The sequence below is a fragment of the Anolis sagrei genome, chromosome 4 (assembly GCF_037176765.1).
Source record: "Anolis sagrei isolate rAnoSag1 chromosome 4, rAnoSag1.mat, whole genome shotgun sequence".
In the NCBI taxonomy this organism is placed as follows: Eukaryota; Metazoa; Chordata; class Lepidosauria; order Squamata; family Dactyloidae; genus Anolis; species Anolis sagrei.
The window spans coordinates 128,409,053-128,426,506 of record NC_090024.1 but is presented as its reverse complement, the minus strand read 5'-3'; the positions used below and the strand labels follow the sequence as shown (position 1 = coordinate 128,426,506).

The window sequence follows — 17,454 nt, the reverse complement described above, 5'->3', positions numbered from 1 at the left end:
CAAGCAAACTAAGTTTTTTCAGACATGCCTGCTCAGCTCAAGGAATAATTAAGAAGCTAAGGCCAACAATAGTCTACATTCTAAAGTTTGCTAGACAATGTAATGCTTTGGGAGATGTGTGACGTACCTGTTTTGGACTAATGTGTTCATCCTTTCATTATATCTTGGAGCCCAGGTGTGCTTCAACAGACCCAGCACAGCGACCTCACTTTTTGTTTTCCTGGCATCCGTTGGCTCATCCACCAGTGACCAGCCCACATCTACTGTAACGGTTCATTTGCTAGACATTAATGGACACCGCCATTATATTGGTGAGTGCAGAAGCAATGTAGTGGATTTTCACAGAGGCTCCTGTCTACTGTTTGCAAATAACATGTTCTTTTCTTTTATTCACTGGTTTTTTGATGTCGGAAAAAGAATCCCACTGTAATTAAGGAAATAATATTCAGAGGGAACTGTGTTAGCTATAGAGCAAAATTCAACAAAACTCACAAAAGTGACTGATTATTTTCTGGGCCAATCAAAATGCATAAAATGCATACAACTTTGTTTGAAAAGTTGTTTTTCTTCTTTCCTCAGAGAGCCACATAACATTTCATAGCTGCTTGTAGAATGTTGTTTATTCTGTTTTCACCTCCTGTAAACATGTTTTTCAGCATTTTATATGTGACCTGTAAAATTCTTCAGCATGGCAGTTTTTAAATGTTGATTCTGGGATTCTGTCCACGTGGATGTGACTCTTGAAGTGCACAACTGCATTTAGGGTGCATTGAGGAGTTTAAAAATGAAATCATTATTGAATGTCCAGTCGCCCATTGAATGAGTTCATTAGAGGAAATTTATTTAATACATACAATCTTGATATCCAGATTGTGCTGAAAGTGATCCCCTTTTTTAAAAAAAGGAGAAGTCAAAATTGAGCTATAAATACATTTAGACACATCATTATTTTAGCAGTTTTGTTATGTTATGTTATGCCTACCACCAGAACATAGCTGAATTGAAAGGGTGAAAATCCCTAGAACAGAGATACCAATAAAGTTCTTAGATTGGAAACAGAATTGCAGGGTTTTTAAAAACACACCTTAAAATTAGAAACAGAATTCCCAGAAAATCTGATTCCAGAATTATAAAAATATGAAAATTATCCTTTTTACAGTCTGCTGAAAACTGAAATAAACTTTACAAAGTCTTCTCTAAAGTATATCTTGATTGGCCAAACAATAATTCCTGAATTCCTTGCTGCCTCTCTCATGCTCCAAATCCCATGCCAACCTTCTGAACAAATTCCTCACCCTCCTTAGATGTTAAAGAGAGTCTGTGTTCCCTATGATTAAACTATCCCACCACCATGGAATTTCTTCAGAGATCAATGATTAGCAATCAGATGTGCAAATTAAGTCCATATTTGCCTTCCAGTGACAAGTTAGAAAGTATGTTATATGCAAGGTATGGAAAGGGGGAGAAGGTATTGCAGAGTCAGGTAGCAATATCTTTCCAAAATGGATAATTTTATGTTTGCACAAACCCCAGTTCAGCCCAAGAGGCCCCTCTAATTTAGGAAGACTTTAACTTGGACTTAGTTATTTTATTCCTCAGCAACGTATGAGCTTTCGTGTGAAGAGAACCCACTGGTCATCAACATAACTGAAAATGCTGCTTTAGACCAAATCACCTCTGCCTTGCTAAACTTCTCTTCCATCTCCGTGGGTATATCTGCAGTAGCTTTGCGGACACATTTGCCATTAGACTCTTCAAGCCCGAGCAACTGCCTCCCAGAGCATGAGGACCATGGCTGCCAGAGACTCAGGTAACAAGATTTTTAATGAATGAATACATGGGTTCTGGTCTTTCTTACCTCAGAAATAAAATGTAGGGAAATTCTTTAAAAAAACAAAAACAAAACCTCAGTGTAGCAGTGTGTTTTTGTTGTTTTCTCTGGGAAGCTCAGGCCTCTTCTACACTCTCTTTATATCCCAGGATCTGATCCCAGGTTATCTGCTTTAAACTGGATTATATGAGTATCCACTGCCATATAATCTGGGATAATCAGATCCTGGGATATAAGGACAGTGTATAAGGGGCCTCAGGGCCCTTCCACACAGCCATATAATCCAGAATATCAAGGCAGACAACCCACAGTATCTGCTTTGAAGTGGCTTATCTGAGTCCACACTGTCATATAATCCAGTCCAATATGGATTTTATACAGCTGTGTGGAAGGGGCCTCGGAGTAACTTCTAGGATGTAGCAACTGAGGCAAATGCACCAGAAGTAACAATAAATGCTGCCCCTCTATCTCTAATGATTACACAGAAGAGAGAATTTCAGGAAGTATTAATTGCAACACAACCAGCTATCAAGGAATAGTTGCCAAATTCACTCTTCTGTAGAACCATTAAAGATACAGGAGCCCTCTTCAGCTTTCATCTAAATATACCAGAGTACACAAAGAGATTAATATTTGGCTTAGGAAAAGGAATAAATGAGAGTAAGTTCTGAGAACATTTTTGAGAACTGTGGTTCTCAAGGTATATGTTCAGGAATTACTTGAGAAGTCAATATTCCTTTGTATAGAGCAAACTGATACAAAGACAGTCCATTTAGACACATTTAGGAAGGCCCTGAAACAATATTTGAGAGTGTATAGTCTTCTTTTAAGAGGGAATGGCTGATGGTACTACAATTGAAGTTCAAGGAGGAGCTCTAAGTTTCAGAGCTACCAAGTGCAGAGTTGTTGAAAATCGGGAGACTTTTGAGCAGAGAAAGGCCTTTCCAGACAAGACTTTATCCCAGGAGCATCCACACTTTAAAAAACACAAATGTTCCTGGGGCCCTGTCCACACTCACCCTAGAAAGGATGCGCTTTCTGAGGTGGGTGTCCAGATGTTGTCCTGGGACTTCCCAGTACAACACTGGGACACTTAACCCCCTCCCCAGAAGCTTCCTAAAAACAATAAAAAGGCAAAAGAATTCACCCTGCCTCCATGTAACGGTTGCCGGAGTTTTCCTGACATGTACAAATGACACACCAGGAGAAGGTGGGGAGAGGCAGGAGTGATTTTCCTCCTCCCCACTTTCTCCTGGCACATCATTTGTATGCGCCGAGAGAACTCTGGCAATCGTTGTATGGAGGCAGGGTGAGTTCTTTTGCTTTTTATTGAATTTAGGGGGCTTCTGGGAAGGGGGTTGGTATTCCCACAGCTTTCTGGGCTAGTTTAGCCCAGAAAACTGTGGGAAGTGTCCGGACGGCAGTATTCTGGCATCCAGACACCGGAAGTAGTGGGTTTATCCCGCACCTTCCAAGAAGACACAGAATAAAACCAACAATCAAATTAATTCGCCACAAACCAGCCCCCCCCCCCCTTTTATCAGTAAAGGAGCTGTCTAGATCCACCCTAAAGCTGATAACATTAGAGAAACAAATAATCATGGTTGAGGGTGTTTTGGAATATAAGAACGGAAAGACAAGGGAAAAGAGCAGTTTGAAAGATATGGCTAAGAAATTTGTGCTGTTTTAGAAAGCTATAGGAAACCTTCCCAGAGATTGAGGATGATTGAGGATGTGAATGATTTCTTTATAATAATATTGTGAAGAAAAAGAAAGACAACTAATAAACTAGCATATAACTGAAAATACAGCTATAGAAATCAATCTGTGCATGAATGCCTGGAAAAGATGAGCAAAAGTCCTAATAAATGTCCTTGAAAAGTTGATTTCTACATGCCACACAGCCAAATGTTGAAAGGGTGGTCAGGTATGTAGATGATGAGAGTACTGAACCAAAGGTTTTGGATAGAGTTGCAAATGTAATTCGGGAAGCCACAAAACAGCAGGGGTATTTTTTTATGGTTGAAAGCTTTCTTCCCAGGAAAGGTGTATTCTGCTTTGCATACCATTAATCCATGAGTCAGTGTCTTCTTGAAGAAGGTTAGTGTGCGTTAAAAATGTCAATATGACATTTGAATGCAAATTAATGTAATATTCCATGACAGAAATGACAGGAAGGAAACCTGTTATTATAAACAAGTTGTGGGACTGAGGTCCATTGAGACTGGACTAAAAATTGAATTCAGACATACTCCTAAATAACATGCTGGGTTACTGAGCTGGAACATCCCATGGCTAGGTTTTGCACTATTACATCAAAAATCAAAATGAAAGAAACACAAGGAGAGGACTCTCCATACCAGAGTTGTATTTGTGGAAATTCACTTTTCTTTGTCTTCACCACCAAATGTGAAGAACCGTTTCCACGCAATTATAGAACTGTGACAAGGGAAAGGCCTTTCACTGCATGCCATGTTAGATTCTCAGTTCTCAAGACTCACTTAGTCTATTTGTGGTTTCCTCAGCCCACACAACCCTTTGCTGTGCACTTAATGGAAGCAGTACAGGGTTGTTTGTGGAGCAAGAAAGAATGCTGCAAAGGAAGCAAGTCTGGGAGAGAAGAAAGGAATCATGTTCCCATAGAACACTGGCAACAAGAACAGAAAACATAACCCAAAGGGAACACCCGAATTACAACTTGGGGGAGGGGGGAGGTGTCATTATCTTTAGTCCTCTTTTCCATGAGACCTGGGACAATTAGAGAAGTCTGAGTTCATTACCATTCAGAGAACAGCTCATTGAATGTATTTGGTTAATAATGGTACAGTTGGTGTTAAAGATTTTATGGTGTTCAGAAAAAATCATAGTGCCTCTTTACATACCAGCATTATGTAATTCAGACACATACCAAAAATGCTTAAGTGTTAAAATATAAAGCATGGTTCCACTGTTGGGTCTGAAGAGCTGTCAGATTTAAAATACTTTAAATAGCACACACAGATGTTGACTCTCGTCCTGTCACAAACTGATGGTGCAGATCCATTCAGTTTCAACAGCAATTTGGGTGGTGAGTTGTGCTCGTTGTTGCTATTATCATCATACTACCTTTCACTTGAAACCAGCCTTTTGTTTGAAAAACACAAGCTGGAAGGTCACTTGGGCATGCAGAAAAAATTATAGTTTTCAGTATTCTCAAAATATAAAACAAACTATAATCAAACTATAATAACCTTTGGACTTTTCTCCAGTCATGTAAGACAGGCAGTTTCAACAAGCCTGGCATTTTCTTTGATTGATGTATCACAATGAGAGAGCTATAGCTGTATGTCATCAATTCAATAGATATCCTGAGCAATGATGAATCAATTTGCCCCAAAGAAATGGGAAATTATTGTTTCCATTTGATGTTTGATGTTTTGTCTTATGCCTTATGTGTGTTATAACAGGGTGTGCTTTTTATTTAATTTTAGTTTGTTAAGTTATAATTCATATTTATATGTTGGGTTGTATAAATTTTGTTAATATGGATGTATTGTTGTTGCATTTGGGCATTGAGTGTTTGCCTGTTTGGAATCCGCCCTGAGTCCCTTTGGAGAGATAGAGCGGAATATAAATAAAGTTTTATTATTTATTTATTATTCAAAGAAAAGAAACTCCCATACAAATGGTAACAGCTGTGTCAAACAGATGGATAAATAGATCAGTTGGGTGTTTGGCTGATGTAACTACTTTTGTCCATGGAACTGTATAAAGTGCATCTTTCTTTATACATGTAAGTGATTTAGTATATATAAATTTACACATTCAGAATAAATACATAGTCAGGGTGTAGCTGCAGGGAAGGCAAAATGGGAGCATTGGCTTTCCAAATAAGAATATTGTCTCTCCCCTGAGATTTTCTATCAGTCCTGAAATTTCTAGCAGTGAAAAATTGAAAATAGTTCACACCTAGAACTCATATATTTGTTGTGTTTCCATTCTTTTATTAACTTTGCCTGCTCTTTTTCATTGGATGGCTAAACTATATCTCTTAAAGTTTTAACTTACTGTAAGGCTAAAAATTTGAGGACAGAAGAAAAAATCAGGGTGGTGATGGTGGCATGGGAGCTGAATTCTGATTTGTAGGGGGAGAGTGATGCTGTCATTTTGGCTTTTGTAAACACATCCTTAGCATTGCTTTCTACTGTAAGTTGTGCCAGAAGACAGGTCCTGTACTCATTTGAGAGTGGTCTGCTATCATTCATTTTTTAGTTTAGTTGAAAGGGCTGCAATACATCTATGGTGTGGTGCCCCAAAGGCATCAGAGGACTTTGCTGTGGGTCCAGCTCATGTATGGCTTGCAAAACCTCCTGATCCAGCTGGCTCCATCCTTCTCTTTTGTGTTAGATTCCTGGCTGCTCATGCATGGGTAGCTTTGTCACTAAGAATCTGAAAAGGCCTTTCTGCACGCCCCACCAACTTCTGATGTATGTTCCAGAGGGACATAAGAAAGGGTATTTTGTTTTATCTAAAAAGCTCACTCCATGTAATTGCATCATAGAAATAGCTCAGAATAAGCAGAGAGAACAGCACTGCTTAAGGCTACTGGTTGACCTCAGGCCTTAGAGTTTAGAAAATGAATTAATGACATCCAAAATTAATGACTCATATGCTAAGAGATTGAGTTTTACCAACTGACCATTAATCCCTTAATTAAGGAACTGCGTATGTATTGATCGTAGCTGTCATGTATAAAGTATTGTGATGGGATACAGACTTGCTTAATACTGCTTTAATGTTATCAGAATTTTTGAAGGAGATTAGATAAAGGGATTGTAAATGTGTATTGAATGTATTGGATGCAATCAAGTTGTGCTAATGGATGGAGTAAAGAGAAGGCTTAACAAAACTTTGATCTGGTGGAGAAATGGGGAAAATGATGAGTGTCCTATGTACAAAGGCAATGAATTTGTGAGAGTTTAATTAAAACTGATCTCGTAAAGCCAATTTTTCAAAAGTTAGCTATAGCCTTTGCAGATTGTTTTTGTTGTGTGCCTTCAAGTTTTGTTGTGTGCCTTCAAGTTGCTTCTGACTTATAGTGACCCTAAAGTGAACCTACCACAGGGTTTTCCTGTCAAGATTATTCAGATGGTGTTTGCCTTTGCTTTCTTTTGAGGCTGCTTCTTCCTCAGAAATATTATCTACAGCAGGGCTTCTTAATTTTTTCATCTTGTGTCCCTTTTTGTTGAAGAACTTTTCTGTTGGAGAACCTTGAGTATATAAGTATATAAAACAGCATATAAATCAGGATTTGCTGATAATAAATCATAAATAAATTGATTTTAAAACACTTCTTTTGTATACATATTATTTTAACCCCACACCTGGTTGCTCCATATTGCCCTCTGCTTCTAAGAAGAAAAAGAAGGGAAAGAAGGTGAAAGACGAGCAGGAAAAGACACCGGTGCTCCCCATCTCCCTGGCAGCTACAGACCACTTTGTGTGACTGTCTTTACAAGCAATATCTGTATTACAAACATTTGATTTACAAACAACTCATAGTTAAGAATAGGGGTTTGGCAACAGGAGGTGAGATAAATCTCCCTTTCGGAAGGGAAATTTACTCCTCAAAGAATTATCATGGGGAAAAGGTTCTCCACTGAAGCTTTATTACCAATACTTGTTTCCACAACAAGCCAATTATTCAAAAGAGAGACACAAAATGAGTTGAAATTTTTTGAACAAGGGCACAGACAGCAAAATAAATACCATAGAGGGGTTACCTTTCCCTATGCTATCTAAGGCTAAAAATTCAATATTTTTGGCTTGTAAAGAATTCTTTAAAAATGTGCCTGTTCCAACTTACAAACAAATTCAACTTAAGAACAAATCTTGTTTGTAACTTGGGGATTGCCTGTATTGGGTCAACTTTCTCTGACATCAGTGCTATCAATAGCCCTTAGAGAATAGTTCCTCACTCTGCCTTTGATTTTCTTTGAGGTTTGCAGTCTGAAAGTGAGCTTGAGATATTGCATCTATCATTTTGCAATATCAGTTAGTCCACCCTCCTTTCCCTCAGCCTCTAATCAGAGTCTCTCTAGCTTCAGGGTCAGATCATCTCATCTATCCCACCATTGTTGATACAGATAATATTCATCAAGGTTTTCTTTAGGATCCTGGGAACTCAAGGTCCTATGTATCACAGTGTCTACATGGTCACCACAGGTGTTATGCTCTACCCAGCTTTCAGTAATGCTAGCTTCGGCAGCTCACAAAGAAACCTCATAAATCTCTTTTTCCTCACTATATCAAGTCCAAGAATGACTCTCCTTCAACTTTATATGTTGTGGCACTCAGATATTTGCCTATTTCTTTAGTGGCTGATTCAGAAGCCACTAAGGCCTTTTGACAGGGTTACAAGAACTTACACCCCTTTATCTTTTCATGGGAGCCTTCCAGGAACCTCAAGCTCATCCTCTTCCAGTGCCCAAACAAACCTTTCAGGTCAGTGACTTCATATAGATCTTGTGATGGAAGACAGCCTTTATTTTTGCAGCTCCATCTGTTAGATAGATGAGCAGTTGTGTGTCGTTTAGGTTGATCAACCCTACTTCTGTTTGCATCAACATGCCACTACCTGGACACAGCCTCTGACTTTCATTTCTCATTATAGAATGGATTCTAGTAATAATAATAATAATAATAATAATAATAATAATAATAATAATCACCATCATCATCATCATCATCATCATCATCATCTTTATTTATACCCCACCACCATCGCCCCAGCGGGGACTCGGGGCGGCTTACATGAGGCCAAGCCCAACAAGACACAGCAACAAAATAAAATCAGAACATAAGCAACAACATACCCAAAGAGACAATGCTTTTAGAAGAGCTGGTCTCATTTCATGTGTGGTATGACTTCAGTCTGTTTTCCTGTGTGGCATGACACCTGCTCCCTCGATTAGTAGCTTTTTAGTCACCCATTTGTGTGATTCTCAGAGACCATGAAGAAGAAAGACAGGTTGCCTATCTGCAACTGTGGTTCTTTAAGTGGTGATCTGTGAAATTACACATCCCTGCCCATCCACACTACTTTCTGTCCTGCCATCTTCAGTGTCCTTTTGCTGCTGTCACATGTGGTGTAGGACTGGGGCTTTCATGGGACATGTCTACATATATGGGCTTGGAGAGTGGTCAGGTTTACCACCAAAACTGTATCTCTATAGCTTTAGAAGGTTCTGAGAGTACTTTGCGCGAGCACAGAATTCACTGCATTCTCTTTAGGAATCTCTAGGTCCTCTACTGTGGTCAACATCTATCATATGGTTATTTTGGAGGACCTAGAGATTCCTAGAAATAACACTTCTCTAAATATTTGTACATCCTCTAGTGTGATTCTTTGGTCACATCCAGCAGAAGTCGATCATAAAGTTGTACTGGAGGACCTAGAGATTCCTAAAGAGGTGTTTTCTCCAGTTAAAAAAAAAAGCCTTTTTGAATGTAGTTTTTCTATTGCACTCCTAATCTCAGTGAAAGTGGAGGACTAACATATTTTGGCAATATTCTGTTTTATTATTATTTCTGACATGGCTGTCCTGTTTCCAGAATCTGAGTGATCTGTCTTCCTTTTTTAGCCCTTTGACAGCTTTTCATGGTCATAGATGGATGCTTTTCTGAAATTGTACATTGTTCAGGAGCTCCAGTCACTCATTTCCTCTTTTGTCTGTATTCCTCCCTGGTTTTCCTGTCTGTCTCTCTGTTGACATCCCTGTCCATCACAATTTTTCTTGCCTCTCATCCTTGTTTATGCATCTGCCCCCCCCCCCCCCGATATTATGTTGCTACTTTCCTTATGTGCATGCTTTGCCATGAGGCAGTACACAGTGAATTTCATCTTCCTGCTCTTCCTCTTGATCTATTATCTGCAGCCCCAGCCATAGTGATTGCTATTTGTAGTTATTTTCTGCAAAGTAAAGGGCATCAGGAGATATGGCAAAAGGGAGGGGTATTCCTAACAAAAATGTACATTTACATGACCACCTAAATTGCATTAACTTTTATTTTATTTTTAAAAGTGTTTTACAATCTGGTTTGAGGTTTTTAAAAATGAAATACAGAAATCAATATCATTAATATCAGAAGGAAATCCCACAAAGGAACAATGGTTAATGAAGGTCATGGAAGTAATGAATATGGATGAATGAACCCAACTTCTAAAGAGACATAATGGAAAACCAAGCAAAAAAGATTGACTGGCACTTATTTTGGGATTATATGGAAAGAGAGAAGAGAATACTAATAATATAGCCAGCTCAACTAATACACTTCTCTAATACACTGACAAGGATATACCTGAGGAGGACAAAATAAGACTGATGTTTTTGGGAAATTATGGATTACCAGTATGGGAAGAGCTTGGAAGTACAATACTCCCCCCCCCACCCCCGCTTATTCAATTATTTCTTATTTTTTTATCTAATTTTTATTATTATACTCTGGTTTCTCTTCAGATCACATAAATCTTTCACCTTTCATACTGACTTTTGAAACTCAGTTTCAATCTTAGTTGATTGCATTGGTATTAATTGACATCAAGTTGATCTTGACTTATGGTGACCCTATGAATAAGAGACATCCAGTCACCTACTGCCTTGCTCAGGTCTTGCAGCCATGTCCTCCTTGATTGTGTCTGTCCACCCATAATGAAGTGTTATTCTTATCCTACTACATTTCATTTTACTGATTTTCTTTTCTTTTTATGAATTACATTGGCCAATGATGCATCCAATGTATGATTGCCTCAGTTGTCTTTTTTGCATAACCACAAAGCCCAAAATAGGTTTTAAAGGAATCATTGGTATGACTGTTTCTGAAAATGAATATATGTCCTCATATCAAAAGAATCCTCATAATATTTAGAGTTTCCACAATTATAGAAGCATATGGCAAAAGCGTAGGGAAATTGACTGTAAAAACGTATAAGGGCAATGAGAGTTTACAGTTACGATGGAATTAAAAAGAAGAAATGTATTGTCAAAAAACCTACAACAAACCTACACTGGTTTGTTGTAGGTTTTTCAGGCTGTATGGCCATGTTCTAGAAGCAATCTCTAGAGAGACTGCTTCTAGAACATGGCTATACAGCCTGAAAAACCTACAACCCCAAAAGAAGAAATGTTTCCAAAACAGTATTGTCCCACAAGGAAAATAGGAAAGGTGTGGCCTTCTATCGGTAGAAATTGATCCTGCGAGATCTTCTGAAGCCTGTAGTTCTAAGTCCAGCCTCTGCTACTGCTGACTTTTTATTTTCTGTCCTGGATAAATTCAATGGCTGGAAAAAGGTGGTAAGTGGATACTCCTTCTCATAGCCTCCTTCCATATAGCTTCAAACAGGATTATATATGACTCACATCTAATAATGCCAAGCAATCAGATGGGGTGCTCACTTTTTCCAGTGCACTAATTTGATTACTGTACTTGTCACGTTGTTCTTTCATGTTTAAGTGCTTTCCAAACAGAGATTCAAGGAAGTTGTGCATGTATGTGCATTTGTATTGCCATTCCTTCCAGCAACAAATCATAAGATAATGAGCTGCATCCTCTCTTCTATGAGGGAAAGGACCTGATTTCCACTTGTTGGAAAGAGTAATTCTCCCACCATGAACTGGCCTACTTCCCATTGACTAGTTTTTCATGAACTGGACACTTTTATTGTCTTAAAGCCTTGTGTTGTGATACATTTTTGCTACAAAATTAATATTGGCTTTAGTTCAGAAGAGTTGTTGTTGTTGTTCATTCGTTCAGTCGTCTCCGACTCTTCGTGACCTCATGGACCAGTCCACGCCAGAGCTCCCTGTCGGCCGTCAACACCCCCAGCTCCTTCAAGGTCAGTCCAGTCACTTCAAGGATGCCATCCATCCATCTTGTCCTTGGTCAGCCCCTCTTCCTTTTGCCTTCCACTTTCCCCAGCATAATTGTCTTCTCTAGGCTTTGCTGTCTTCTCATGATGTGGCCAAAATACTTCAACTTTGTCTCTAGTATCCTTCCCTCCAATGAGCAGCCGGGCTTTATTTCCTGGAGGATGGACTGGTTGGATCTTCTCGCAGTCCAAGGCACTCTCAGCACTTTCCTCCAGCACCACAGCTCAAAAGCATCGATCTTCCTTCGCTCAGCCTTCCCTAAGGTCCAGCTCTCACTTCCGTAGGTTACTACAGGGAATACCATGGCTTTGACTAGGCGGATCTTTGTTGCCAGTCTGATGTCTCTACTCTTTATTATTTTATCGAGACTGGACATTGCTCTCCTCCCAAGAAGTAAACGTCTTCTGATTTCCTGGCCACAGTCTGCATCTGCAGTAATCTTTGCACCTAGAAATACAAAGTGTGTCACGGCCTCCACGTTTTCTCCCTCTATTTCCCAGTTGTCAATCATTCTTGTTGCCATAATCTTGGTTTTTTTGATGTTTAGCTGCAACCCAGCTTTTGCACTTTCTTCTTTCACCTTGATTAGAAGGCTCCTCAGCTCCTCCTCGCTTTTGGCCATCAGAGTGGTGTCATCTGCATATCTGAGGTTGTTAATGTTTCTTCCAGCAATTTAGTTACCCTAAATGAATTTATAAAATCTGCTCTATACCTGGAAGAACAGGGAAAGGAACATTTAACCTGGTATTTCTGTACTGAATTCAATCAGACATAGTCAAGGAACTGAACAGTTATTAGGGTCTTTTGTGCTTAGATGTCAGGAGAGGGGTGGTTTGATGTCAGCAAGTGTGTGTGTGCACGCGTACGTGTGTGTAATGGGTTGATATATGTGAATCCATGTTAGAGTTGTTGATATTGACACACTCAGTAGCTAAATGATTTGACAGACACATGTGCTTGCAAAGCATATATTAAAAAGAATCATGTGGAAATATAAGCTAGTGAAAGAATTTCTATCCACTGCCTTGAAATCATTTATCACTCCATAAATATGTCTTTGTATAAGGAATGTTCTCCCTTTGTAGGCCCTTTTCTTACCATTTTAATGGTCTTCTTCCCCTTCTAACGTTTGCCTATTGTAGCGCTGTATTCAGCTACAGAACTTGGCAAAGTTCTTTTCATTTATATGGTTTGGACCTATGGAGGTTATATTGTAGATGATTATTGGTAAGCTGATTTAGGGCAGGCCCCTAGCCGTTTCCCACCTCAAGAACTGCTTGTTTGTTTTTCTGGTACTAAAACTACCTATTATCATTTCATGACCCCATAATGAACAAAACGACACCTGCTTTCCAACTGTTTCAATTTGGCAGGGAGAGTCTCAACTAGTCGTGTGTCACAGGACAGACCTCTGCTGCATTGAAGGAGGCAGTGGTGTGCCATCTTCTGAACAGGGCCTCCCTGGACAGAGATATATGAGAACTACCACTAGATAGCAAACATCCCCTTTGGACAAGGTGCTTGGGCATATAGTGGTTGAACAATTTCAGGTGCTCTTGGAAGAAAAATATTATCTAGATCCATTTCAGTCTTATTTCATGCCAGTGTACATCACTGAAATTGCCTTAGTTACTCAAATTAATGACCTATTCCAGAGGAAAGACAAGGGGAGTGCTACCCTGTTGATATTCCTGGACCTTTCAAGTCTTTTGATACCATTATTCATGGTATCTTGGCATCTTACTCTGTGGACATAGCTCCTCGTTCTGTTTCCTGCCATGAACAAAGCTGTATTTTGGTTCTTTCTCTTTTTCTCCACAGCTGCACCCAACACACATGTGGAGAACAAGGGAGCTGTGCATTCCCCCATATTCATCATGGTACTGTTGACAACTGCACTCTCAACTATCAAGGGCATATGGAATGTACAATTTCTTGTGAAAATGGATTTGTACTCCATGATAACCATGGGAAATTGTTGCGCCCAGGACAGGTGAGTTGGGGGTCAGTTATTATAATCTGAACTCAATTTGTAAGGGGTCCACATGTTTTCTATGTTAGCAGTCAATTTGGAGCAAAATGATTCAGAACTTTGAAAATTATTATTCTCAGTACGCATACAGCCTTTCAAAAATAGCTTTTCTTGTTTTCCTGTCAATTGTCTAAACCACCTTGTACTCCTATTGGATGTTTTCTCCATCCACTCCCATGTTTCCCTTTGTTTCTCACTGAGTAAATGAAAGGACTTTAAATGTCTCTTTACACAGGCACATGTGAAGAGATGAAGAAAGAACAAAATAAATAGTTTCTTCCCTTTCTTCCCTTTCCATTCTCAATTCTCCATTGGGCCATCTGAACAGCCATGTAGCCGGGGGTGGTGGTGGGGTCGGGTGGGGTGGTGGGGTCTTTAAACATAACAATTTAAATAATGGACCAGTAAGACCTTCTCGCGGACCACCCTGAGAATTTTGGCAGGGTTTGAGGGGCTTCAGCCCCCCCCCCCCCGAAATTCTCAAGGTGGTCACCATGCTCAATATATCCCATATGCATGGGGGTATTGGGGTAACGATACAAAAGGTTTGCTAGGGTCGATCCTCAGCCCCCCCCTCTTTGAATCAAACTTAGCCCCCCCCCCCCCCCAAATCAAACTCGGCACCCCCTGAATCAAAATCCTGGCTACGGACTTGCTGCCCAGGTAATCCTGCAGGAGATAAAGGAGCATGAAGAAAGGAGTGATGGCAGGGTAGGAAAGTGATGGATACTGTCCGAAGCATTTGTTTTCAATCAGTATATTTATAATGTATAAAGAATAGCTCCACTTCAGAAGCCGTGCGAATTTTCAGCCACATGAGTATGCAGACTGGATGGCTGACTGTAGTCCAGCTGCCTGTGGTTATGATCCTGGCTTTGTTTGCCTCCTTTCTCCCTTGCATTCCTTTGCATTTTCTCCAGCTACTATTTTATTCTTTGCCAAAAATATTTTAACTTTTGGCAAAAATGATTGAAATATGAAAATGGAAACTGAACAAATTTCTACAAATGGCAGCTATGTGCAGAATTTCTTTGGCATATAATAAGAGTTTTCATGCCAGATAGTGGTTTCCTTTTCATGCCATTTTTAGATAGCAATCCATTAGGTGCAATTAATCTCTGATAAAACATCGAAGGATAAATCTAGGTGTTAATATCAATTGGAGTAGGTCCACTGAATTCATGGGACTTATGTGAATGATCATTCTAGTCCTGTTTCATAGAAAAACAGAATCCTAGAGTTGGACTAGTCTTTGTGGTCTGCAGTGCAGTAAGACACAATCACAGGACTCTTGCCAGATGGGCATCCAGCTTCTGCTTAAAAACCTCCACAGAAGGAGACTCCACCACACTCCAAGACAGCATATTCCACTGTCAAACAACTCTTATTTTTCCAGGCTAATCATACCCAGCTCCCTAAGCTGTTCCTCATAGGCCTTGGCTTACCAACCTTTGACCATTTTGGCCACCCTTCTTTAGACACATGAGAGAGAGAGGGAGGGAGGGAGGGAGGGAGGGAGGGAGGGAGGGAGGGAGAGAGATTCAAATAACTTGGACCCAAGCCAGGGATATTTTCACCATGTTTTCAGATCCCTTTCGGCCATTTTACTTTGAGGAGATGCCTTTTTAGCAACTATAAATAATTTCCTCCTAATACAATAATACCCCAAGAAGGCATTTGAGTGCAATTTATTTACCCCTGGGAGAGCACTGAAAGTTGCATCTGGCTTTTCCCATTCCCTGTATTTGGTATTGTTGTATTATACCAGCCTTTAAGACTCTATATTCGCTGCCTGCCACTATGCCAACCTTGCAGCAAACAACAGAATTTAGGAATGGCTTTCTTTTCCTTTCTCAGAAAAAGATCCTGTTGACCTGTAATTCTGGGCAGTGGGACAGATCTGTGACTTGTGATCCCGTTGACTGCCAGTTTCCAGATCAATCACATGTGCTTTATGCCGAGTTCTCTTGCCCCAAAGGGACTACCTACCTGAAACAATGTTCCTTTTCCTGCATCAAGCCAGCAAAGCTCCAAGGTATGCTGCTGAGTATTCTTTATCTCTCAGGGTGGCATTAGATTAGATGCTAGAGTGTCAGAACATAAAGTCTGTGTCTTTGCATTCTGGTCTTTGCACTAAGGTCTGAAGAGGGGACTCCATCATCTTCCCTGAGGTGATGAATGACACCAATATTTGCACATGTATTTACCAGGAAGTTTAATCAATACTGTTAGATTGATCTGAGCCTGAAACTTGTTAAGTTGGTGAACCCCCTCCCAAGAATGTTGTTTTGGTAGTCAGCAGTATAAAAGGATATTTAATTTTTTATTTTTTTAAAAAAATGCCTTGAGATAGTCTCTATTACATAATTAAATGTTATCATCCTTGGGCCTGTCAATTTGTGGTGACCCTATGAATTTTTCAGAGGATTTGTTGAGGTATTTTGATTATTTAGTACTCCTGGCAGAAGCTGTTTGTAGTTCTACACAATTACTCTGTTTTAATGTATAATATGAGAATTTGGCTTAAGTTAAAATGTTGTATTTGTGAGTAGGACATAGAATCTTCTCCAGGTCCCACTGCTGAATATAAGGAGATGGGATACAGATATCACAAAGTTTTCTTGCTGGCACAGACTTCTGGTCAAATCAGAAAGTGCCACCCACTCCAGCCTTTGCTGGTGTTGCAGGTTGTTTTAATTGCAAGTGAGGTGGAGGTTTTGAGATTTAAGGAGATGTTATGTTTAGAGTGGCAAATTTTCAGCATTAGACTCTGGCAGATTTCATTTAGGAAAAATCAAATGTTTCCCCCCATCCTTGAATCGGTGGGAACAGGGCTAAATGTGATGGCTTCCAGCTACTACCACCATTATATTTTCCAACAAGCATATAATAACTGGGGCTATCTCCAGGAAAAGCAAAGTTGGCCATCGATAGAAGACCTCATGTGTCCATTCAAAAGATTCAGGAATGAAGACACAAAAAAGGAAGTAACATTTGCCATCTACCCGGTGGCAAAATGGGTTGAAGCACTGAGCTGCTGAGCTTGTTGACCAAAAGGTTGCACGTTCGATTCCGGGGAGCGGTGTGAGCTTCCACTGTCAGCCCTAGCTTCTGCCAACCTAGCAGTTCGAAAACATGCAAATGTGAGTAGTTCAATAGGTACCACTCCGGCGGGAAGGTAACGGCGCTCCATGCAGTCATGCCGGCCACATGACCTTGGAGGTGTCTATGGACAACGCCGGCTTTTCGGCTTAGAAATGGAGATGAGCACCACACCCCAGAGTCAGACATGACTGGACTTAATGTCAGGGGACAACCTTTACCTTTACTATCTACCTTCAGGGACTGTGCTATAAAACCACTTAAGATATCTCCATAATTTCCCAAATGCTTCTTTCCCCGAGTCATTAAATATGGCTGTAGAAAATGGGATAGATGTTTCTTGACAGCAAATGTGTACACTGTCTTATGAAAGATCACATTGTTATTGCAGTAATAGATAAATAAATGTTCAACAATGATCAGAGGTTAGTCTATTTGAAAATGAAAGAAGGAGCTTTGTGGCACCTTTAAGTCTAACTTTTTATTTCAGAACCCACCTGTATTCCTTTCATTACTCTTTATACCACCATCCTTGATTGTACTTGTCACCCCACCACCTTGCTGGAGTAGTTTGGATTTCT

The 17,454-nt window shown here is 39.9% G+C and overlaps 1 protein-coding gene across 1 annotated transcript in view; it reads left to right on the top strand.

The window, feature by feature from the left end:
• Positions 1 to 17,454, top strand: part of PAPPA2 (pappalysin 2) — a 162,054-nt gene that overhangs the window by 80,128 nt on the left and 64,472 nt on the right. The window contains exons 12-15 of the mRNA XM_060774411.2: positions 176 to 311; positions 1,600 to 1,810; positions 13,561 to 13,732; positions 15,629 to 15,806. Of these exons, the coding sequence (XP_060630394.2) occupies positions 176 to 311; positions 1,600 to 1,810; positions 13,561 to 13,732; positions 15,629 to 15,806 (697 nt within the window). The remainder of the gene's footprint in view (positions 1 to 175; positions 312 to 1,599; positions 1,811 to 13,560; positions 13,733 to 15,628; positions 15,807 to 17,454) is intronic.